This window comes from Hemicordylus capensis, chromosome 1 (assembly GCF_027244095.1).
Source record: "Hemicordylus capensis ecotype Gifberg chromosome 1, rHemCap1.1.pri, whole genome shotgun sequence".
NCBI lineage: Eukaryota > Metazoa > Chordata > Lepidosauria > Squamata > Cordylidae > Hemicordylus > Hemicordylus capensis.
This window is the reverse complement of record NC_069657.1, coordinates 125705195-125728900: the sequence shown is the minus strand read 5'-3', so window position 1 is coordinate 125728900 and position 23706 is coordinate 125705195. Positions and strand designations below refer to the sequence as shown.

General features: G+C 45.4%; 1 protein-coding gene across 4 annotated transcripts in view; it reads left to right on the top strand.

Annotated features, from left to right (window-relative positions):
- The first annotated feature begins 4055 nt into the window (after positions 1–4055).
- SPTY2D1 (SPT2 chromatin protein domain containing 1) overlaps positions 4056–23706 on the top strand; it is a 46567-nt gene continuing 26916 nt past the window's right edge. The window contains exons 1-3 of one of the 4 annotated variants that reach the window (XM_053255726.1): positions 4237–4373; positions 22556–22698; positions 23267–23381. In XM_053255726.1, the coding sequence (XP_053111701.1) occupies positions 22633–22698; positions 23267–23381 (181 nt within the window). In that variant the 5' untranslated portion in view covers positions 4237–4373; positions 22556–22632. The other 3 variants (XM_053255748.1, XM_053255758.1, XM_053255737.1) reach the window with 3 other exon arrangements.

Below are 23706 nucleotides of genomic sequence, written 5' to 3'. Positions count from 1 at the left end.
CAGAAAAACTGAGATAGATATAGATATCTCAGATATATATAAAATTTTCCTGTAGTCATCTCATATATCCCATTAAATTGATGTGGAATGCTCTGTCATAAGATATGGTGACAGCCAACAACCTGGAAGGCTTTAAGAGGGGTTTAGATAACTTCATGGAGAAGATGTCTATCAACGGCTACTAGTCGGAGGGCTGTGGGCCACCCTCAAAGGCAGCATGTCTCTGAGTACCTGTTGCAGGGGAGTAACAGCAGGAGAGAGGGCATGCCCTCAACTCCTGCCTGTAGGCTTCCAGCGGCATCTGGTGGGCCACTGTGCGAAACAGGATGCTAAACTAGATGGGCCTTGGGCCTGATCCAGCAGGACTGTTCTTATGCATACATCAAGAGCACTTATATCTTTATTTGCCCATTCATGCATGTGAGCACACGCACACTCACACCAGAGTCAATTTTTCCACAACCAAGTGGGCTGTTATTTGCCCATTCATGCATGTGAGCACACACACACTCACATGACAGTCAATTTTTCCACAACCAAGTGGGTGAATACACTAACTTTAGATGTACTCATCTGTTTGCTGTCTCAAGTTTTTCTTCTATGAAACTGTTTTGTTGTGCTTCATGGGTGCAAACTGAATATCTGCCTTGTTCAGTATATTGAGCAAGTTGCTTGTTCTTTGTGACTAGCCACCCTGCCCCCCGCTCCAATTGCAGCCATTTTAAAGTAGTGCCCATGGTAATTCCTCAAATTTCAAGTGTGCCTAGAGATTGGGGATCTTTGATCTACTGTTCGATAGTCCCTCTCCTCATGGATGGGCTGCTTTCCCTTCAAAATAGTACCTTCTCTCAAAGGCAACTATTGTAGACATTATGTTAAAGATACGACACACACTCAGTTGATATCTTCTCCAGGCAAGGTGTGGGGTGAAAGGGGATAAGCTCCGATTCCAAATCAACTAATTCCCCTTCAATTAATTATCCCCAAGTTGTTAAAACATTTAAATTTAATAGAGAGTCAATTCCTTTCCCACCCAAATCACCTTAGTGGTATGGATGAGCCCAAAGGTGCTTTGGTGATGGTGGGGGTGGTTCTTTAAGGGGGTGGGAGGGTGCACTCACCCCTCCCACCGCATTTCCCCCGCCGGCGCTCCATTATTTCCAAGCCCCATGGGGTGGCAGTGTTCCTCCCTGCCACCCCGTTGCCCTCATCGGCTGGAGCCACTTCCAGCCGATGAGGGCAATGGGGGAGCAGGGAGGAACGCTGCTGACCTGAGGGGCTTGGAAATAATGGAGCACCGGCAGGAGGAATGAGTGCACCCTCCCACACCCTTAAAAAACCACCCCCGCTGGCACCAACCCCCCCCCCCCCCGCCAAAACGTTTCGGAGGCCTTTATAATGGTCTCCAAAACATTTCGGGCTCAAGCCTACTCAGTGGTGCAAAATAATTTCCCTTTGTAAGCTTAATTTTAAAAAACAAACATGGTTATGTCTTCTAATGAAAAGTTATATATTTCTCTGGAGTCAATAATACTAACTAGTTTAAACCGCGCAGAGCATCTGAGCACTAGTACGATTGCTCCCGTCACCCCAGAGCCCCCCTCACCTCAGAGATCTCTCCACCCTCTCCTGAGTCACACTCCTGCTCGTCCTCCTCCATCCAGTTGCTTCCATCCCCCTCACCCCTCTTGGTCACTCCTCCATCCCTTTACTCCACCCACCCCACCCCTCCTGGTCGCAGCTGCAGCGTTCCTGGTACCTACTGGCCAAGTTGCACCCTCCTATACCGAGACCTCCCCATACTCACCTGAGTCCTGCTCCTGCTCCCCACAGGAGCAGCAGTGGTTGACTGGGCCCTTCCTCACTGCCGCCACTGCAGTGGTGCTCGTTCCCCTCAGGCCTCTGACAGGCCTAGGCCCGTCCCTTGCCTGCCTGCCTGCACCAATGGCCTCAGTAGCCATGGCTGCTCATTCTCCTCCGGTCACTGACAGGCTTGGGCCTGCCCATCACCTTTCCTTCTTTCTCTCTTGCTCTCTCCTCCACTCGCTCTTCCCCACTGTCTTTCTTCCCCTCCCTTCTTTTTCTCTCTCTCCCTTCCTGAGTTATCAGATCTTGTTCATCTTGTTTCCTCATCTAATTCACACAATAGCCTTCTTTTCCTGAAGGGGCTCTTTCCTCCCTCACGACCCCTCTCTTTGCAGACCCCTGCCCACTATCCATATATACACACACAACTTGGCGGGGACTAGAGACATGGCCTTTTTGGTTGTGGCCCCCAGGCCTTGGAACTCCCTCCCTGAAGAGTTTTGCCATGCTCCCTCCCACAGTGTTTTTAAAAAACATCTTAAAACACACCTTTTAAAAGGAGGCTTTTTAATGCTCCTTAATAATAATAATGCTATTATTTTTTGTTATATCTGGTAGGTTCTTTAGTTTCTTATCATTTTTAGTTTTAATTTGAACCTAATGATTGTGATTTTTAATCTGACAACTTTCCCCTTTTTTGTTTAATTTAGTTAATTTTATTACTTTTATTGTATCTTGTGTCTATCTTATTGTTGTGAAATATTTTAAGTCAATAAAATAATAAATATATATTCCTCTCCTCTACAATCAAGAACGTCTTCTGACCAGTAACAGTTGCATTCCAACTGACCTTAACCATCACAGGTTCCTCCTACTGTATCTATCTGCATATGGAATCCCCCTGCCCAATCACCATGGTGCCACAGGCTCCTCCCTCCTATCTGCATATGGAATTCCCACTGCCCAGTCAGGTGCTTCTGCTCCCGAACTCTCACAATAGCTGCCAGGCAGGAGATTAGCCACAGGTATGCCTTGGATAATTAAATAGATAGTAGATAGAGAGATAGAAGATAATAAACCACCAAAGGGGGGAAAGGGAGGCAAATGGGTTCTTAATATGAGAGGAGTTGTTCTCCACATTGGATTAACATAATGTACTCTACATAAGGGCTGCTCGGGAAGATACACACACACCCAGGCACCAATCCTAGCTATAGAAAGGAAGGCCTATTCAAAAAAATGGGACTTCCCAATAAAACAGTTACAAGTCGGTGCAAACATGCTATAGAAGCCAGTAGCACATGTGATAGTGTTGCAAGATCATGATGTGCAAGAAGTTGTACATACATGAGTCAAGGGCCTCCATATTTATTAACATATTTGTATACTGCCCAAAATGCAAGTCTCTGGGCAGGTTACAACAAAACAATAAAAGCAAGTAAAAAGATTAAAACATTACAAGAATTTCAAACTTAAAACAGCGTTAAAGCTATTAAAAATAATCAAACTATTAAAACAGTATCTAATTAAGAGACACAAGTTTTGGACAGTATAAAAATGTTAGTTAAGTAAATAACAAACGTGTCTTCCTTGCCTTTTTAAGCAGAGGCGTAACAAGGCTGTTAGTAGTTACGCCCCTGTTTTTAAGCATTCTAAGAGATGTGGAAACTCTAGTTTCAGCAGGGTGCGCTTCCAAAGTCTCAGGGCAGCAATGGAGAAGGCCCATCCCCGAGTAAACCACCAGACAGCCGGTGGCAACTATAGACGAACCTCTCCTGAAGATTTCAATGGGCGGCCAGGTTCACAGCGAAGAAGACGCTGTATTTAAAATGCTCTTAAACACCCATATACAGTCCCAGGTACACATATCTCCTTGCACACTACAGGGCTATCGTAGAGAAGAACGATTAAGTAAACTAATGGCAAAGGCAAACAACAGACAGAACTGGGAGAAATACATTTACCAGCACTTTAGAAAGAGTCAACGGAAAAGAAAAACGTGAAAGAAACAGCTCGACAAAAGCACGCACGCGAACTCAACCAGCTCCTTTCTACGCGCAGCGAGACCCCCGAGAGGGAAGAAGGAATAAAGATCGAAACAAATTCAAGCCCTCCCCCAGAGGGTGGAGCCAACTCAGCATTCTGTGTACAAAACTAAGCTCCGCCCTCCACACGTGCTTGCGTTTAGTCACGTGACATTTATGGACACGTAGCCTCCTGAGAAGAGAAGAGACTTGCGCGCGCGTTTGCGTATGGCGTGAATGACGGAAGTGACGTCCGCCTAAAAAACTCGGGCGACGACTACGAGGAGATATAAGGGGTGGAAAGAAGCCGGGGGGCCGGAAGTGAGAACGCTGTGAGTGTGGGGAGGGGTGGGTGGGGGATTGTTCGTGAGGAACTTTCTCGTCAGCTGAGCAAGGAAAGGCTCGGAGGAAGAGTGAAGAAGGGGCGCTCTCTTTGTCGCCTGAGTCCGGGCCCCTGGCGGGGAAAGGGTTGGAGAGCCCAGCATGGAGTTCCATAACATCCTTATGGTAGCGTCGGAACAACAGGGACATAGCGCTGCGCCGGTAAGAGTGAAGCGAAGGGGAGAAGAGGGCGAGGGCGGGGAGGCGTCGAGTGCGGCTCAAGGGAGCTGAGGAGGACTGGGGTTGACGAGGAAGCAGCTGTTGCCCGTCTAGTCTTTTCTGGGCGGCTGCCCGCTCCCCTAAGTAGGTTTTGTGAAGAAGGTAAAGGATTCTTTATCCTCCATCGTTTTCTCTCGCTTTGATTATCGCGCAGGAACTGCTGAGCACAGTTGCCCTGGTTTGTCTCAGGGTAGTGATCTGTTCACCCTTCTGCTGACATCTAACGAAGAGCCTGTTTGTCAAGATATCTGTTTTTGTTTTTTTAATTTCCCCCCCCATTTGAGTTTAGAAATATTGAGAGATTAATGCAGTACAGGGATGGTTTCAGATTCAGGAAGCTTTCTTTGTTGTAGTAGAATTTAATTTCCATATAAATAAAGCCTTCCATAGAACAAGATTGGTCAAGCAACAGGTTTTAATTTTTAAAAAAAAAATTAAAGCAAGTACTTGTATTTGTATTATGACCCTCAGAGTTTGACCTGCTGTGGTCAAATGGGGGTTCATTATAGAAATAATTTCAGAAAAAAATATTGTAAATGACTGAGCTGGATAGTATTTAAAGTTGCCTCTGTGTCAAAGTTGTCTCATTAAGTGTACAGGACTCTGGGCACCAGAAGCCAAAATCGACTTGACGGCACACTTTACCTTTACTCCATTTAAGGCATTGTTTACCTTGGGTAAGGCCCTCAAATTTATAGCATGTTACAGAGGGGGCACAGTACATGCAGAAAAGGTCATGACCACTGATGGTCACTCTCTGATCTATTTATGTATGTCAAAATAATGAACCTGTTAAAGGAATGACAGAGATACCAAAATGTAATCTATGACACTGGCACCGATAGCACTTAAAAAGATGCAACCCATGCAAGTAATCATGGTTAGTGTTGTGAAGACTGTAAAATCAAAATCAGGAAGCCAGATTCAGGAGGGAAATGCTGTATTTATTCAGCACCTTATCTAAGGCAGTCCAGGTGAGATACCACAAGTTATCTAGTCTATATTTTAAATCAAGCTATTTATATTCTAGCCAACTCTAGCACTGAAATCCCCAACTAATAGAATATTAGTATCTGGCAGCAGTTGCTCAACTTTCTCCAACAACGTTTGTAAGGAGGACTAGACCTGGAACCATAAATTAGAATTCCTACCTGCAGGGAGATATACATTAATGCAAAAAAATGGATCCCAGATATTTGCTAGCTATTGTATATACTCACAATCAGACCAATCCCTTTGGTTAACATCTCCCTCAGGCTTCACTGAGATTAATGTTAACAGCTTTCTACTTGCTCTCCCATAGGGACCCTGTTTGATGGCTGGTAGAGCAAAACTGCAGAACCCCTGCAGAACCCCTGCAAATATTATAAAGAAGTATCTTGGAACCATGTCTGCTGCAAAAAGTTGACACAATTTTTTAGATATTGTTCAAAATTATTCTCCACAAACTTATTCTGCCACCCAGCAATATTCCAAGAGACCACTTTTATGGAGCCAGGATCTTTTGACAGTCAGTTTAGTAGGGTTTGAAACTGCTAGCAAGTTGGGGTCTTCCATGCAAGTGCCTCTTTCTACATCAGGACACATTGGTAGCCTAGCTTCAGGAGTTGAGAGAAGTGGGGAGTTTCATTGTACCAGGTTTTCCAGCCCTTCGACACTTGCTACTGGAAGGTTAATATTATCTCATTCAACTAGCTGAACCAAATCCATCTAAGGGGCTGAGGAGCTGCTAAGTGAGATAAACTCAAAGTTTCCCTCAATCCAATCAGATTCAGTCATTAATACAGTTCTGCTTTCACTACAAGCAGTTTTTGAAAGTTAAGGAACTCTCCTATTGTAAAGATCAATGGAGAGAGCTGGGTCTCTGTATAATCCAGAAAAATGATAGGAAATTCTGGGAATTGGTAGCAACTGGTATTCAGTCTAATTCCATCCCAGATGAACATATCCTGGCTCAGACATGGTTTCAGTACTTCTCTGCCATCTATGGTAGAACTCAGAATGAGACAACATATGAATATCCAGTTCCTGAATCTGACCCCCTTCCAGAGTGGCCTGCAATCACAGTGCTAGAGTGTAAGCAGTTGATTGGTGCCTTGACCCTGGGGGAAAACACCTGGAGAAAACATGGCGCTTCCTGAGGTTTAAATGCGCACTGGTGGAGTCCCAGTTTAGTGAGGTTTTTCTCCAAAATTGGTAACACCTCTGTGATCCTCCCAAACTGGAAACAAAGTATTTATCAGATATACAAAATAGGCAGGAGGCTTCTAATTACTGTCCAGTCAGCCTCCTGGATATATCCTCCAAATTATACACTTAACACCTTTTCAATAAGTTGCAGGATTGGGCAGATAGGACAAAAAAAATTCACCCAGAGCAGGCAGGCTTCCATAGGGGTCACAGCACAATGGATCACTGTATCACCTTGAAGGCCTTGATCCAGAAATATGCTAACAGTCATTAAGAAAACACCTTTTTGTTGTGTTTATTGACCTTTTGGCAGTTTTTTACTCTATTGATAGACCTAGATTGTGGGGAAAGCTTTAGAGGACTGACATTGGCAGACGGCTTCTCAGGTTATTGATTGAACTGCACTCTAATCTCACAGCCCAGGTGAGAGTAGGCCTACAAGGGTTGCCATCTGACCCCATTTTATTAAACATAGGAGTCAAACAGGGCTGTCTATTGGTTCTCCTTTTTATTTTTTATATCAATAATGTACAGGCCATTGAGTCTCAGAAATTATTTCCCCCCTCACTTAATGGGTGCAAAGTCTAGATCTTAATGTATGCTGATGATATGGCACTTATATCTCATGTCAAGATCAGGCATAGAAGAATGCTTGTCAGATTGGCCGATAACTGCAAGGAGGAGAAGTTGAGGATCAACTATGATCAAACAAAAGTTGTAGTTTTTGGTACCAGTAGAATCAAACAAAGATGGACAATTAACACTCAACAAATAGACCAATGCCCCTCCTTTAAATATTTGGGTGTTTCCTTTCAGAAACCTTTGTCTTGGTCAGTCATCTTAATGCAGCCCTATTAACTGGAAGATGCTGAAAGACATCATCTCAAACTGTGTGGGAGGAGGCAGTGGTAATTCCCTCCTGTGTTCTACCAAATACAACCACAGGGTTCTGTGGTTGCCAGGAGTCAAAACTGACTCGCTGGCACACTTTACCTTTATTAACTACACAGTGTACAGTGGGGATCATTTAAAAAATCTTCTTTTCCAGCAGTGGGGTCAGTTAATAGGTCCTGCACTCAAAATATTTCAGGACAAAGTAACATTGCAGCTTTTGTATGGGGCAGAGATTTAGGAAAGGAATGTGAAAGTGAGTGAGAAATTAGAAATAGTCCAGAATAATTTCTTGAGGAAAATTCTGGTTCATCCCCCAGGCACCCCTGTTGCACATCTAAGAATGCCCTCAGTCTCTGTTATGAGTCCATCTGATACTGCAAAAGTATTGAGAAATTTGAAAACCTTCCGGAAGAACTTCTAGTTAAATTATGCTATTGGCACTACCAAGAAGGGAATCAGTGGGCAGTTATGCTATCCCATATTCTGCAAATGTACTCTCTTCCTTCACTAGAGGAACTTTAGTTCTAGGGTAGGGGGAAATCTGTGGTTGGCTCCTTGAGCCAGATGCCAGCCGAGATGCTGATTTGGTCCAGCTTTCAAAGTTCTCCTTATGGAATACTCTCTTCAAGAAAAACAGACCCAGTTCGTAGTACCTGCTCAACCTCACCAGTGCACCACTAAGGAAGTGCACCGGTGCACCATTAAGGAAGGCATTTACCAGTTTACGTTTTCAAACCATGCCCTTAGCATATCTTGAGGGTAGATTTCGCAGTGTTCCCGTAGAACAGTGCCTCTGCCCCTGTGGCAAGGCGAAAGTGGAGGATATTCAACATTATACCTTACACTGGTGGTCTTATGGGACAAAAAAAGGAAAAATATTGGGTCAGATTATTGATAAATCCATGGGTTCTGAAACATAATGTTTTAATTACTTGTGGATGGGTTTCCTTGTACTAGTTATCAAGTGACCATTTTTGCTTTATCTTTTAAAATTAGGAAGAGAACTGTATCTGCTAGCTCTGCTACACATCTGGCTAAGTTGTAGTTCCAGGACACTCTCTCTTATTCAAGTTGTACCCATCAGAGTTGTAACCCATCAGAGTTGTAAAAGAGTTGTAAAGTTAGGTATTTAGGATTATGTCTTTTTTAATTTTCATGCATATAGTTGAACTAGTTGTTATATTTTTACAGTCTTATGTTTTATCTGTTTTTTTAAAGCATGATGTATTAGCTATTATGTTTTATGTTTTATTATGCTTTAATATATGCATTATGATCTGTGATTACAACAATAGACTTACGTGTAAACTAGGAGGGGGTCTCTCTAGCCTTGGGTATGGATGACACAAAGTTCTGAAGATGTACAGCAGAATAGGGGTGTGCACGGAACCGCAGAGCTGCGGTCCGGCACTGTGGGGTGGGTTCCTTTAAGGGCGGGGAGGGTTTACTTACCCCCCCGCCGCTTGCCCCTGTCCAGCGTGCGTATTTAATGTAATAATTGGGGCAGCAGGATACTTCCCTGCTGCCCCTTGTCCCTCTGCAATGCCGCCAGCCGCTTTGACTCACAGTTTTGAAAAGTTATTACTGCTGCCCAGTGCCAATAATGAAGTCGAAGAAGCCGGCCTCTCCGCCGCCGCCTCCCAGCAGCCACTGAGAACAGCTCTGCCATGGAGGACGCGCCGACGCGCCGCGGCAACCCTCACTTTCGGCTACCATGCGACTTTCCCCCACATACAGAGTGGCTGCATTCTGCCACTCTGTATGCGGGGGGAAGTCTCATGGAATCCGGAAGTGATGCAACCCTCACTTCCGGATTCCATGCGACTTCCCCCCCGCATACAGAGTGGCAGAATGCAGCCACTCTGTATGTGGGGGAAAGTCGCATGGTAGCGATTCCATGCGACTTCCCCCCCGCATACAGAGTGGCAGAATGCAGCCACTCTGTATGTGGGGGAAAGTCGCATGGTAGCCGGAAGTGAGGGTTGCCGCGGCGTGTCGGCGCGTCCTCCATGGCAGAGCCGTTCTCAGTGGCTGCTGGGAGGCGGCGGCGGCTCCTGGGGGAGCCGCCAGGCGGAGAGGCTGGCTTCTTCGACTTCATTATTGGCACTGGGCAGCAGTAATAACTTTTCAAAACTGTGAGTCAAAGCGGCTGGCGGCATTGCAGAGGGACAAGGGGCAGCAGGGAAGTATCCTGCTGCCCCAATTATTACATTAAATACGCGCGCTGGACGGGGGCAAGCGGCGGGGGGGTAAGTAAACCCTCCCCGCCCTTAAAGGAACCCACCCACCCGGACCCGAACCAGCCAGATCCGAACCGGTCTGGACAGTCCGGAGGCCTTTACAATGGCCTCCGGACCGGTTCGGACACACCCCTACAGCAGAAATGGTTGTAGCATTTACTCTTCATATTGCCATGTGCTTTGTCAATAGGAGGAGAGTTTAGGCTTTTGTGTGGAAGGTGGATAAAAAGGATATAAAGCATAGTAATAGGATCAGCCACAAGAAAAGGTCTCTTGAAGCCTTAATTGTGCCTCAGCCATGTCTATGCACTGGCCATTTGCTATTTTCTGTGCTCTGTGTGTGTCTCATTTAATGCATTTTATGTCCAGGTATCATGAGTGTATGTATGAATATAGTGTTGTTGCAGCTGCTTTTTATGTCTAAAAGTTACTTGTTTTAAAAATACAATATGAATTTATCCTTTTATACTAAGGGCATAATGTATGATAGCTGTAAGATAACAGGTGCAAGCTAATTCTGAAACTCAGTGACATATTATAGCAAATGGTAATCAAGATGTGGGTTTTATAATTAACTGACCTGAATTTGGCTTATGGCTGGAACAAGATATAAATAGAGATGTATGTTTACCTTTGAATTAGTTAGAAGTACTCTTGTGGCAGTTCATTTGAAATGAATGGGTCTTTCTTCCAAGTTAAACTGGTTTCAGAAGTGTGGTGATGGTTGCATATTTAAAGTAACTATGGAAAAAAGTACAGTATGAACAGCATGCTTCCTCCCAGAACATCTGTGTGTTGCTTCCTCTCTCTTCAAACCTACTTTGGCTTAACTCTTTACTCCCAACAAATGTTCTTGAAGAACACCTAATCTCATTGGGTAAGCATCCACAGCTGTCCTTAGACTGGAACAAGAATCCAGAGTCCCAACTAAGGATAACTGTGGATGCTACCCTATATCTTTAGAAAGGGGACAAGTTAAAGGTAATGGGAACTGTTCTGGGGACCTTTCATTCCCCAGCAACTTAATTGACATTAGAATAAAACTATTCCTCCAGTCTGTTTTTTAAAGTGTAGACTATGTCTAGCTGCAATATATTCTTTAAATTCTTTTGGTGTTAGTGTTGAGGGACTAATAAAGCTAAGTTAATTTTCCAAAGGTGCTTCAGCCATTATAGAAATGAAATGTAGTATTATTTTTGGAGAGAGAGTCTGATCTTTTGGATTGTACGGTAGCACTTTTGACATTCTCATTTATCAATCATTTCAGGTAAAATCTCCTGAGATGTGGGCTACCTTTTTTAGCCTACTTTCCAGTAGGCTTATGAAATCACCCAGCATTCTGTGTGTGTGTGTGTGTGTGTGTCTGTCTCTGTGTCTGTCTGTCTGTCTCTGTGTCTGTCTGTCTGTCTCTGTGTCTGTCTGTCTGTCTGTCTTTCCGTGTATGTGTCCCCCGCTATCAACTTCACAATGCCTGAACCAAATCGGACACAGTTGTAGGGACACCTCAGTGGCATAGTTTGTGATGATGTAATCTACCCCCATTCAAGATGGCGGACACATGGACTTTTGAGGCACAAGAGGGCTAACTTGTGAACCACCTAACTTGATTTGAACCAAATTTACTACAGCTGTAGGAACACAGAGGGACGCCTCAGATGGCATAGTGTATGATGATATCGGACACATGAACATTTGAAGCACAAGTGGACTAACTTGTGAACTGCCTAGCCAATTTGGACCAAATTTGCTACAGGTGTAGGGATATTTAAAGGAAAGTAGTAAGATTAGTTCTTACTAGAACAACTTGTATTTCTAAATTTACTATTCAATTTTTTAAAATAGAAGAATTTTTTATTAACCTTTAGTAAAGTGTTCTTATCTTCCTTCTGGTAAGAGGAACTTGCTTTAATTTTCTCAATGTATAAAAAAATTACCAAGCATCAATCCAGTCAGACAGTTATAACATAAAATACATTGGCCTTGAGCTAGTCTGTTGTGGACACAGCACTAGCGGAGGGAAACCCATAGGGCATTTGAGACCTGATCCTCTCATGCGTACAGGGAGCAGTCACTATGCAAAGCTTTTTCAGGGAATGAGGAGCCCATATCTCTGTCCAGACTCCCATATATCCCTTCCTTGACCAAGTGAAGAAGGAAGGGTAGGCAAGGATAGGAGGTATGCACAGTCCTCCATTCCCCATTAACAGACTGGCAAAGTGACTGTGGCATTGGGAGGGAAGAAACAGGACTTCGTGCCGGGGCAGAGCCACCATTGTGCGGGGGTGGGGTTTCAAAGAGCCCAGGCCGCCATGCCCAGGAGCTGGGTCTTGTGCCTCAGGCATGCCCCCTGTGTCTGACATCAGATGCAGGGGGTGTGGCCACATTTGCAAACTTTGGCCAGAGCTGCATTTGCAGCGTGGCTGGGAGTACCCCTCGCTGCTTGCAAAGGCAGAGAGATGCATTCCTGTCTAGAATTGGAACCTCGCGGAGGTGAGGCGGCGGGCCGGGCCCGGCCACGGCAGACCAGCTAGAGGCACAGATGCTCTGTGCCTGGGCCCTCTAGTGTATAGAAATTCATAGAATCACAGAAGCAGCCTTTGCATAGATGCTCCAAAGGTTGTAGACATGGCCTACTTGTGTAAAAAGTCTTCTCTAAGAGCTTTGCATATCCCAACAAGACCCATTCAAATTGATACATGCTCTTCGGATTTCACAGTATGTTGCGCCATAGTGGTGATGGTTTATAATCCACAACCATTTTTGCAATTAGTTATTGCTCCCATAGATACTTTCAAGTCTTTGGGGGTATAAGATCCTAATTCCATTCCTTTAAATAGTTAATTCTCAGCTCTCTATTGTGAGGCTTCTTTGTTGGTATTGGACCTCCTAGCAGTAGAAGCTAGGTTGTCCTACAAGTTTAGAATAAAGAGAAAATTGAACTCAGGAATTTGCCTAGGAGTCCTTCTGGGACACAAGATAGGTTTCAACATATGTTGGATAGATAGCTGCAAGGCTCAGTAGCGAGAAGGTTGTGTGTTTGTAAAAGGTGATTCCCTATCTTCTGAAGAAGGTGTTGTTTAATTTAACACATTTGTATATTGCCCAAAACTCAAGTTAGTAAATAACATTTTATTAAACAGGTATTCTTGATGTGTGGTGAGCATGATCTCTTCAGGAGGAAAGGGCTTTAAGGAATGGAGGGTGTGTGTGAAAAAATCACCATCACAATATAGCAGTACTAGTATTTTTAAGCCCGTTATAATAACGGGTGCTAGCCTTCCCCCCACCCCTTTGTGTGTGTGTGTGTGTGTGTGTTTGTGTGGTTTTTTTTTTTAAAATCTCTCTGTCTGTGTCTCTCTCTCTGTTTGTTTCTCACTTGCTCTTTGTCTTTGTTGTCCTCCGAGGTTCCCCCCCCCCCTCTCTCTTGTCCCTGTGTCTCTATGCGCTTTGGTGGCCCCGCTGCTTCTGCTTTCCTGCGGCTGTCGCAGCCGCATCTTCCTCTGCGGAGACGGAGGCTGGGACCGGGGGCCGAGTGGAGGCCATAGGAATCTTAAAAAGAAAAAGCTTCCACCGCCGATGTTGCCGAACTCCCACCCTCCTTCCCAACTTCCGAGACCACCTTACCCCGGCCCGTGTCAGTTGGGCGAAGAAAAGTCCTTAATTGAAGAGGGAGAGAGGAGCTCGCAAGCAGAGCTCCTGTCTCCGCAAAGCCTCTTCCTGAACTGGCGCTTTGGGCGCGAAGGACACCTATTGGGTCCTTCGCGTCCATAGTGTCACTTTGGGCAGAGCCTTTGCTCAGAGAGGAGCTCTGTTTGCGAGCTCCTCTCTTCCTCTTTAGTTATGGAGTTTTCTCGCCCAACTGTCACGGGCCGGGGTAAGGTGGGTTTGGAAGTTGGGAGGGAGGGTGGGAGGTCGGCGGCAACGGCGGCGACGGTTGTTGTTTTTTAAAAAAGTGCTTTTTACGGTCTCCGCTCGGCCCCCAGTCCCGGCCTCCGTCTCCCCGGCCGGTCTGCGTCTCCTCTTGCTGAGGCGGCGGCTCTGCCGCCGCCTCGGCCATTTCCCCCGCCGTCTCTTCTCTGGCTTCGTGGCGGCTGCTTGGCTGCTCCGCTGTTCATTTTGGGAATGCCGCCAACGGGTGTTTGGGTCCCGCCGCCGCCTTTGTCTTGAAGCGGCTGCCAAAGCCGCATCTGTCCTCGCTGCCTGCGGGTGATCTGGTCCCGCCGCCGCCGGACAGAGTCAAAAACATGGCTGGCTTTTGTCTGTCTCCGTTCTGCCTCGGCGGTCCTGCGCATGCGCTCCGTGCATGCGCAGATCAGGCCAGGGAGGCACGGACACACGCTTGGTGTCCGTCCACGGACGGACACCAAGCGTTTTATTAGAGAGGATATTCATTAATTAAATTCATTAAAACTGGTTTGCTCAGAAGAGGAGCTCATCGGGAATATCTGTTAAATAAAATGCAGGACACCCACTGGAATTTTATGTGACTTTGAGATATTCTCTTACAGATGGTAAAGTTAGTGCGTATTTGCTTTTCCAGAGGCTGCAATCCCAAGCAATACTTGATTGATTACATGCAGTCAAGTTGGTGTCAACTCTTAGCTTACTTTCAGTGAATCTTTCTTCTGAGTAAATATGGTTAGGTTTGGGCTGTAAACGTGTTTTGTATTGTCCTGGAGATAATTTCAGACAAGACACATTTTGAATCATTTACGTAATCTTATTTGCTTTTTTCTTAAAGTCTGGTGAAAAATAAAAGCAGCAATCGCGTTGCATCATGTCCTGCTCAAATTATAGACCTATTGGTTCATCTCCCTGAGGAAAACCATGCTAAGAAATAATTAGTTGTTTTCAATGTGAAGCCACTCACAGGTTAGTAATGCGTTTGCTACTTGTTAAGTTATTGCAGATGCCTGCAGGATCTGACCCAGATAAAGAGATCTCTACTAACTATATTTAAAAATTAATTATTGTTACAAACACATAGTGTTTGTCTCATTGAAACCAGCAAAACAATGTGGTGTGTAAGATAAAAAGCAAAATGTTTATAATTTACAGCATTCATATTTGCTTTTATTCTCTTAAGCAATAGTTTAAATAATAGCCTCGGGCTTTATACTAAAGATACACTTGTATTGCAGGGTTTTTTGAACCTCGTACCTCCTGGTGTGGTGGATTATTTTGAATATGATCCTAGTTTGGTCAAGATGAGAGATTTCTTCAATGTAGTTAAAACGGTTCAGTAACTTATGAGAGAGACAAAGCCAGGTGCTGTTTTCACTCTGTGTGAAGTAAAAAAAACACCTTTTGTAAGGAAGAGAATAAAACTAACTGTAGAGGATACTTAATTGGAGGACTGATTTTTGCCAGTGAAGGCATATGGTATGTAATCTAGTTAAAAAACAGAGGGCCTTTGTGTTGTTTCACCCAGTGCTTATCATTTAAAGGTTCTGTGCTTTGTGATAACAGCCATGTCAGCTTGCACAGTTCAGCAACAGAGTTGCCATCTGGTACAGCTCAAAGAGTGTTTACAGTGTTTGCTAGGGACGCTTGACCTGTGCTTTTCACCACTGAGGGGCGAATGTTTGGATATGTAAGGCCGGTGCTAGTGTTCTCTCAGATAGGGAATGAAATGTTCATGCTTATCTGGCCTGTTCTGTTAGCGTCCAAATAGCTGGCATGTCATGTAAGAGGGCAACCACAGTAGAGTTTTTCCCCTCATACAAGTTGTATGTTGTATTAAGACTAAATGTCTAGTCTTCATTCTAGTGTTCCTCCGTTCCTAGAGTAGGAATATCAGTCAAAGTTCAGTAAACCTAAATAATTATCCATAACTTTGCATTAGATACCTTGTAATTTGGGGTGTGTTTGGTAGTTGCCACATTTAATTGTGATGAGCTTTTTTTAGTGGTATGGGGAAAAGCTAATGACAAAAGCTCTCATTTCATAAATTCTGATATGGATACACCAAGTAAAATATAATAGCCTGCGTTCACACCCATATATCAGGTAGAGTTTCAAATTTGTATCTTTGTATCAATGTGTTTCAACAATGTATTTTAAGCATCCAGTTTGCACAAATAAATAGCACAATACCATGAATATTTATCTGGAAGTTAGCTCCAGTGTATTGTTCCTAGATAAATGTGCACTGGATTGCAGCCTAAAACTTTAGATGTGATGCCCTGTCCGCTTCCAAGAACTGTACTCCACTCCAGTGCTGTGTGTTACCATGTGGCATGATAGGAAATGAACATGTATATTTAAATATTCTTTAAATGTTTATACTAATACTATTTTAAAATTATGAAATAATATTTTGTTAGAACCAGAGTTGTTAATCCCAGAGAGCAATAGAAGAGTCTCTAAGTTCACGCATTGTCTGGATAGTGTATCTGCTGTGGATAGTCGGGGTGGGGGGAAGCTTTTGAAGTAGAGCCTAGAGAGGTTCAAATCTTGAAACAATTCTTCAGCAGAAGTTGTACTATATGTTATCCATTCAGATCTTCTGTTTTTCATTCTCTAAAAGGTTGTCTTTTTTCCTACATATGCTGCTTCAAACAGTCATAAGACACTGTGGAAGAGGAAACATAAATAACTTGTGCTGCTTCTCCCCACATGTTGGAGACTTGCCTGAAGAAAGAAACATGGAGAAAATGTACTGTGTTTCTTTCCTCTCTTGGCAAGACCCTAGAACGTGGGGACATGGTGTGTGTGAGTCAATTGCATCTCATCTTTCATTGCATTGCAAATAGACCTTCATGTTTCTGATTTGGTCTTTTTTGTTGTTTACCACTTTTTCTCTTTGAAAGCCTTCCAGTGTCCGTCCCTACAAGAAGGTGTGGGGATAAGGAAGTTGATATGATTTGCTGCCCAACTTATCTATGTGTCTGTGGGCACATAGCCCAAAAGAAATTTCACTGTAGTTTTTCTGATGTAACTTAATTTTTCCTTGGTATGGGGAAGGCATCCTAACGTGACGGGTTATCAAGCTCTGCATGCTCCGAGACAGGACCAATCAAAATTCAGGTCACTCATGTCTATCCAGGCAGCTGTCACTCATCCCCAGTTCCAGTCCTGTCTTGCTCCGCAGACACAGCTTCTTGTTACTGTGAGGAAAACTCACAGCTTCTAATTGAATCATCTAACTTCTCAACCTGCCTCTCAGGCTAGTTTTCTCCCTTCCTTTCTTCTGTGTGCCAGGGTGGGAAGGGAGTCGCCATTTGAGCGCATCTTATTTTATTTTATTTTATTTTTTATTTTATTTTATTTTATTGGAAATTCTGATTTGGTCTGACTGACCTCCTTTGCTTGAGGGTTGTTAGATTGAGAATGGAGCCTGCTCATATGGGGGATATGTTGAAGGGTTCCCTTTCGGAGAGCCCCTTCACAGGAGCTGCAATTGTTCCCTCAGGGGAAGGGACTGCCAGCTTAAGCCTGTCGGCTGAAACGAAGGGCAAAGAGCCTACTGAGATTCAGGAGGCTTCTGTCTTGCCCATTCCGCCGCCCAAAAAATCAACAAAAAAGACGAAGCATCTTAAAGAAAAGGGCGTTTTAAAAAAGAAAAAGGCAAAACCTTCCCCAGGCAGCACGCCGCTGAGTGAAAGGCTACAACTGAAGGCAGTTCGGACGCAGCAATCTTCTGCCTTCCTGCCCGATCTAACTGCTGAGGGAGCGGCGACCATTTTAGCGCTCCTTTCTCGCTCCGCCGCTTCTGTCAGGAATGGCGCCAAGTTACAAACCCTTCTCGGGTTCCTTGTCTACCAACGACCCCCCGCGGGGTCCGATTAGCGCACTGGCAGCATTTTTGGCTTCCGACCCTCCTCAGGGTCCGTTTATCGCACCAATGGCGCATACCGCCCACAACCCTCCTCAGGGTCCGTTTAGAGCGCTGACCGCCCAAACCGCCCTCGACCCTCCTCAGGGTCCTAGTATGCTGGCAGCTGTTGCTCTGAAGTCTGCCGTTACGATGGACAGGGCAGGATTAGACCTGTCCGGTATGTTCCCCCTACCAGATGGTGATCAGCCGTCTCTGGGTGAGTTGCTTTGGTTGGGGGAATTTGTCAAGAGGCACTTTCTGGCATTGGTTTCTCCCCTGGTTGGTCAGTCAGGTCAGCTTGATTCTCCTGCTGCCACGAATCCTCTGGCCCTACAGAAGAACAGTTTGGGGTCTGGGACCATTGAATCGGTCATGGTACCAGCCAGTACTCAGGCACAGGTTAGATTGGATGTGTCCCGCAGAGCTAGGCGCCCTTCCTTCTCTTCCTCACCAGACTCAAGCCTGGCCAGATGGGCTATTCCGCAGGTGGAGCGCCTCAATGCAATTGAGCCCACTAGGCGATGACATAGGAAGAGGAAGACTGTTTACAAGCCGCCTTCTTCATCTGAGGAGGGGGCTAGAACCCCAGGCGTGCCGCTCCTAGCATTCCATCTGCCCCTTTGACATTTCAGCCTAATGTTTCTCTTATTCCTGCACAGGGATCCCAGAATATTCAAGGGGCTTTACTTAATCCAGGGCATTTCCAGACGGTGTTACCACATCCAGTGATTCCCTCTGATGATACTCAGACTTCAGAGTCTGAAAAGGAGGAAGGGGAACTTTCTGATGAACAGACTCCTATAGAAAAGCCCAATTCCGCTCTTCTTTTCTCGGTAGCCAAATTTGAGGTTTTGCTAGCCAAGGCCAAAAGGGCCATCAAGGATGTCTCACTGGAGACTGGCACTCCCCTGGTCTCTGGCTTAGATCAGGAAGTTTCCCCATCCACTTCCATTTCAGCAGCCACTGTACCTTTTCCTTCATTGTTTAAAGATGTTATGCTGGCAGAATGGGGCGTACTGGTGGCTACCAAGCCTGTCTTATCCTTTCCTAGAAAATTGTACGCCTTACCCTCTGACATTATGGTTCTCCTGGCTGTTCCCGTGGTGGATGGGTCTGTGGCCCAACTGGTCACTGGGGCTCTGATGAATAAGGAGGGAGATGATTTCCTCAAAACACCAGAGGGGGAAAAAGCGGATCACCTGCTACGCAAGGCCCATGAGGCTTCTGCAACTGTCATTAGGGCAGCTGCCACAAATTCTATCTTTGCAAGAGCCTCCATTTTGTGGATTAAGGAGCTTGTTAAACTGATACCTCCAGATAATCTTAAACTCCGCCAGGGTTTGAATAAGTTGGCCAGAGCGTCTGCCCTTATGGCAGACTCAGGCCTGGACTGCATCCAGCATGCCTCTCGTGCCATGGCAGCTGGGGTTTCACTCCGCAGAGGTTTATGGTTAAAAAATTGGCAGGTAGATGCCAAGTCCAAGGTCACCTTGGCTGCTTCTCCCTTTCTGCGGGGTAAGTTATTTGGCGAAGCTTTAGATCCAATTTTAGAGGACACAAAAGACAAAAAGAAAGCCATGCCTGTTGGGCGTGGGGATTCAAGGAGGAATTTCAGGGGTAATAACGCCTTTCAGAATTCCTTTCGTCCCTTCAGAAGTTTCAATAGGTCTGCCAACACAGGCTTTAGAGACAGCTACAGAGGGAGAGATGATCGTGGATCTTCCTTCAGAGCCACCTGGCGACAGCCTTGGAACAACAAGGGCAGAGGATCAGGTAGAGCACGTGCCGGAGGCTATACCAATAATCAAAACCGTAAGCAATGGCGTAATACCAGTGGGGGGCAGGCTTCTGGAGTTTGCAGAGGCCTGGGTACACAGCACCACAGATCAATGGGTGTTGAGCACAGTGCGTCAGGGGTACGTTATAGAACTCCTCCCGATTTTCTTTTCATAACGCCTGTTTCCAAGCTGAGATCCAAAAGAAAAGCATACAACATTTGTTAGACATACAAGCGATAGAACCAGTTCCGTTGATGGAGTTAGGTGCAGGCGTGTGTTCTCTTCTCTTTTTGGTGCCAAAAAAGGACGACTCCTGGCGAGCAATCCTGGATCTGAAAAGATTGAATCGATTTGTGCGGAAACGCACATTTTGGATGGAGTCCTTAAGATTGATAAAGGCTGCTGTACACCCGGGCAATTTGCTTTCATCAATCGACTTATCAGAAGCGTATCTACATGTGCCCATTCATCCTACCTCTCGCAAATACCTGAGGTTTGTCTACAATCACAGGCAGTTTCAATACAGGGCCCTTCCCTTCGGCTTGTCATCTGCCCCTTGGGTATTCACCAAGCTGATGGTGGCAGTGATTGCCCACATGCGCCTGCAGGGACTTCACGTGTACCCGTATTGGACGACCTACTGGTCCGGTCCCTCTCGTTCCATCAAGCGTCAAGGGACATAGCTCAGGTAGTTCAGATACTAGAGATTCACGGATTCGTTATAAACCGTTCCAAGAGTCACCTAGTACCATCATATATGCTCCAACACTTGGGAGTGGTTTTCAACACAAGATCGGGGACAGTTTCCTTCCCACCAGACCGGCAACGGAAAATTGTCGAACACATCAGACCATGGATGTCCAGAAGGCGGGATTCTCTCATGTCTCTGGCCCAACTCATGGGCTCCATGATCGCCTGCCTGGACTGTACTCCCTGGACCAGGTGGCATTCAAGAACACTCCAATGGTTCCTACTTCCTCATCAAGTGGCCATTATGGAGAAAAAACAAATGAAACTTCGCCTCCCATGGAAGGTCAAGAAATCCCTGCTGTGGTGACTTTCTCCAGCGTTAGAGAAGGGAATACCTCTGGAAACTCCCCAGAAGATCGTGGTGACAACGGATGCCAGTCTCTCCAGTTGGGGGGCCCACTGTCTTACACGGCATGCGCAGGGATTGTGGAACCAGAAGGATCTGGAGAACGACATCAATTGGCTAGAGTTAAAAGCCATTCGGTTGGCTCTTCTTCAATTCTGCGATCTTTTGAAGGGGAGACATGTTCTGATAAGGACGGACAATATGACCGCCAAGGCTGATGTAAATCGTCAGGGCGGAACAAGGTCAAGGGCCCTCATGCAGGAATCGAACTTACTATTCGCATGGGTGGAGATTTACCTGGGTTCTGTGACAGCGGAGCATCTGAGTGGCACAGAGAATCTTCAGGCAGATTGGCTGAGTCGCCAGTGGGTGGATCCGGCAGAGTGGAGCCTACATCCTGCAGTCTTCAAGGAAATTGCAGGCACGTGGGGTCGTCCACAGCTGGATCTTTTCGCCTCGCAGGAGAACACGCAGCTGCTGAGGTTTTTCGCCAGATATCTCACTCCTCATGCGGAGGACGTGGATGCTCTTACATCTCCTTGGCCACGGGGGTTACTATATGCATTTTCCCTGACTCCGATTTTAGGCTCCTTTCTGAGGAAGTTTTTACTAGAGGAAGCGGATGTCATCTTGATAGCTCCTTATTGGCTTCGGAGGCCTTGGTTTTCCGACCTCCTGAGTCTCTCAGTTCGACCGCCATGGTCTCTTCCCTTAAGGAGGGATCTTCTGTCACAAGGTCCTCTCTATCATCCGGAGCTCGCCTGGTTGCGCCTCCACGCCTGGAGGTTGAGCGTGAGAAGCTAATATCCAAGGGATATTTCCGCCAGGTGCAAGACACCATTTTGGCCTCAAGACGGTTGTCCACTTCTCGCATTTATCAGGTCACCTGGTTGGCCTTCTGTACCTGGGGGTGAAAGCAAAATTTCGTTCCTTCTGTGGCAGGGGTTCCAGAAGTACTGGGATTTCTCCAAGCAGGCCTCGGCAAGGGTCTTCGCCCTAACACTCTGAGAAGACAGACTTCTGCCTTATCTTCAGTACTGGACTTAGTGATGCCAGGTTCTTCTGCCCTGCATCCCCATATCAGATGTTTCCTGAGGGGAGCCACCAACTTGGCTCCTCCTCCTGTTCATAGGTTTCCCTCTTGGGATTTAAACCTAGTTTTAAATGCACTTACTAAAGCTCTGTTTGAGCTGCTGCGTTTAGCTCCTTTGAGGATCTTGTCTTTTAAAGTATTGTTTTTAGTGGCTATTACTTCTGCGTGGAGGGTATCTGAACTAGCTGCCCTCTCAGTGCGTGATGAGTTGTGCATTGTTCAAAAGGACTGTGTTGTTTTAACATTAGATCCTACCTTTTTGCCTAAGATTAATTCCATTTTTCATAGGAGTCAGGATTTGGTGTTACCCTCCTTCTGTCCTAGTCCGGCTCATCCGAAGGAGCGGTCTTGGCATACCCTTGATGTTTGCAGAGCTCTTAAACTCTACATTAAGCGTTCCAAGACCTTTAGGAAGACTGACTCACTGTTTGTATCTTTCCAGCCTATGTCCTTAGGGGCTAAGGCGTCCAAAGTCTCCTTAAGTAGATGGATCAGAGTGGCCATCACATTGGCTTATGAGTCTCTTCATCTGCCTATTCCTTGGGCCATTACCGCCCATTCAACGAGAAGTGCTTCCACTTCTGCAGCCTTTTCTGCTCATGCCCCCTTAGAAGAGATTTGCAAGGCAGCGACATGGGCTTCAGTGTCTCCTTTTATCAGACATTATAAGATTCCATCCTTTCACGCTGCTCAAGCAGCTATAGGAAGGACGGTCTTGCAACAAGTTGTCTAATCATCCGCTCCCACCCTTGGGATTGCTTTTGTACGTCCCGTCACGTTAGGATGCCCTCCCCATACCAAGGAAAAAGAAACATTGGTAGACTTACCGTGAAGGGTTCTTTTTCTGGGTATGGGGAGGGCATCTGGCCCTCCCGCGAATGTTTAGGATGTTTTTTCAGGGAGGTGGGGCGACTCCCAGGGTTGTTTAGTTCCAGCTTTCACTTGCTTACCTCTCCTCTTGAGCCTTTGTGGTCTCTTATTTCCTTCTTGTTCTCTGTTTTTCTATGCTCTACAGTCCTGGAACTGGGGATAAGTTACAGCTGCCTGGATAGATATGATTGACCTGAATTTTGATTGGTCCTGTCTCGGAGCATGCAGAGCTTGATAACCCGTCACGTTAGGATGTCCTCCCCATACCCAGAAAAAGAACCCTTCACGGTAAGTCTACCAATGTTTCTTTTGCACATAATAGAACTTCCTGCACAGTGCTTAGGCACCTTGATTTCCACAAAAATAATTTGCGTAATAAAGCTTTCATTTATGTATTAGGGCAGACCTTGACAACTTTTCTATGGATTTAGGAGCCAGACAGTGGATTCTTGGCTAAATTACCAGACTAAGTGACGGTCATCGTGGAGGTGGAGAGAAAATGGGCTTCTCTTTATCCTCTTTACAAGTAACATACTTAGAACAGAAACAGGGCTGCCTGCGGCATATAAAGGTTTTATTAAATAATAACCCTATTTCTAGGTGCCATGACTCCTGGGCGCCTGGGATTTGTAGGACTGGGGAGACATGATTTCAAATCCTCATTCAGTTATGGAACTCACTGGGTGACTCTGGGCCAATCACTTAACTCTCAGCCTAACCCTCCCTCACAGGATTGTTGTGAAGATAAAAATCATGTACATCACTCTGGGCTCCTTGGAGGAAGAGTGGGATATAAATGTAAAAATAGATCACTATTAGGGTTAATATTTACCTGAGGTTTGTCTTCTTGTTGCAGAAAAGATATAGTTTGGCAGTAGGCCCTCCTAAAAAGGATCCAAAAGTTAAGGGTGTCCACTCAGCAGCAGTGCAAGCTTTCCTCAAGAGGCAAGAGGAGGAACGTAGAAAAAAAGGTATTGTTCTTTCTCCTTGAAGATCATTATTGGTTATTCTTTGAGATGACATTTTGCTATTTACATATGCTTGGGCTTCTAGAATCATATGAAAGCTGTGACAAAACTGTATTGGCAGTTTTGTTTTGGTAGTCTCAGTTCTATGTTCACTATGCAACTGGTTAGAAACCTGAGCCTCACAGAGACTGAACAGTTCTGACAACTTTTACGCTTTTTAAAAAGCTATATTTGTTTTTATTCCTAAAGCCACTATTTCTGACCACATTGCAGAGAGCTACTTTAGATGCACCAAAAGGCACATAGCTGTTCCCAGTGCATATTTTGC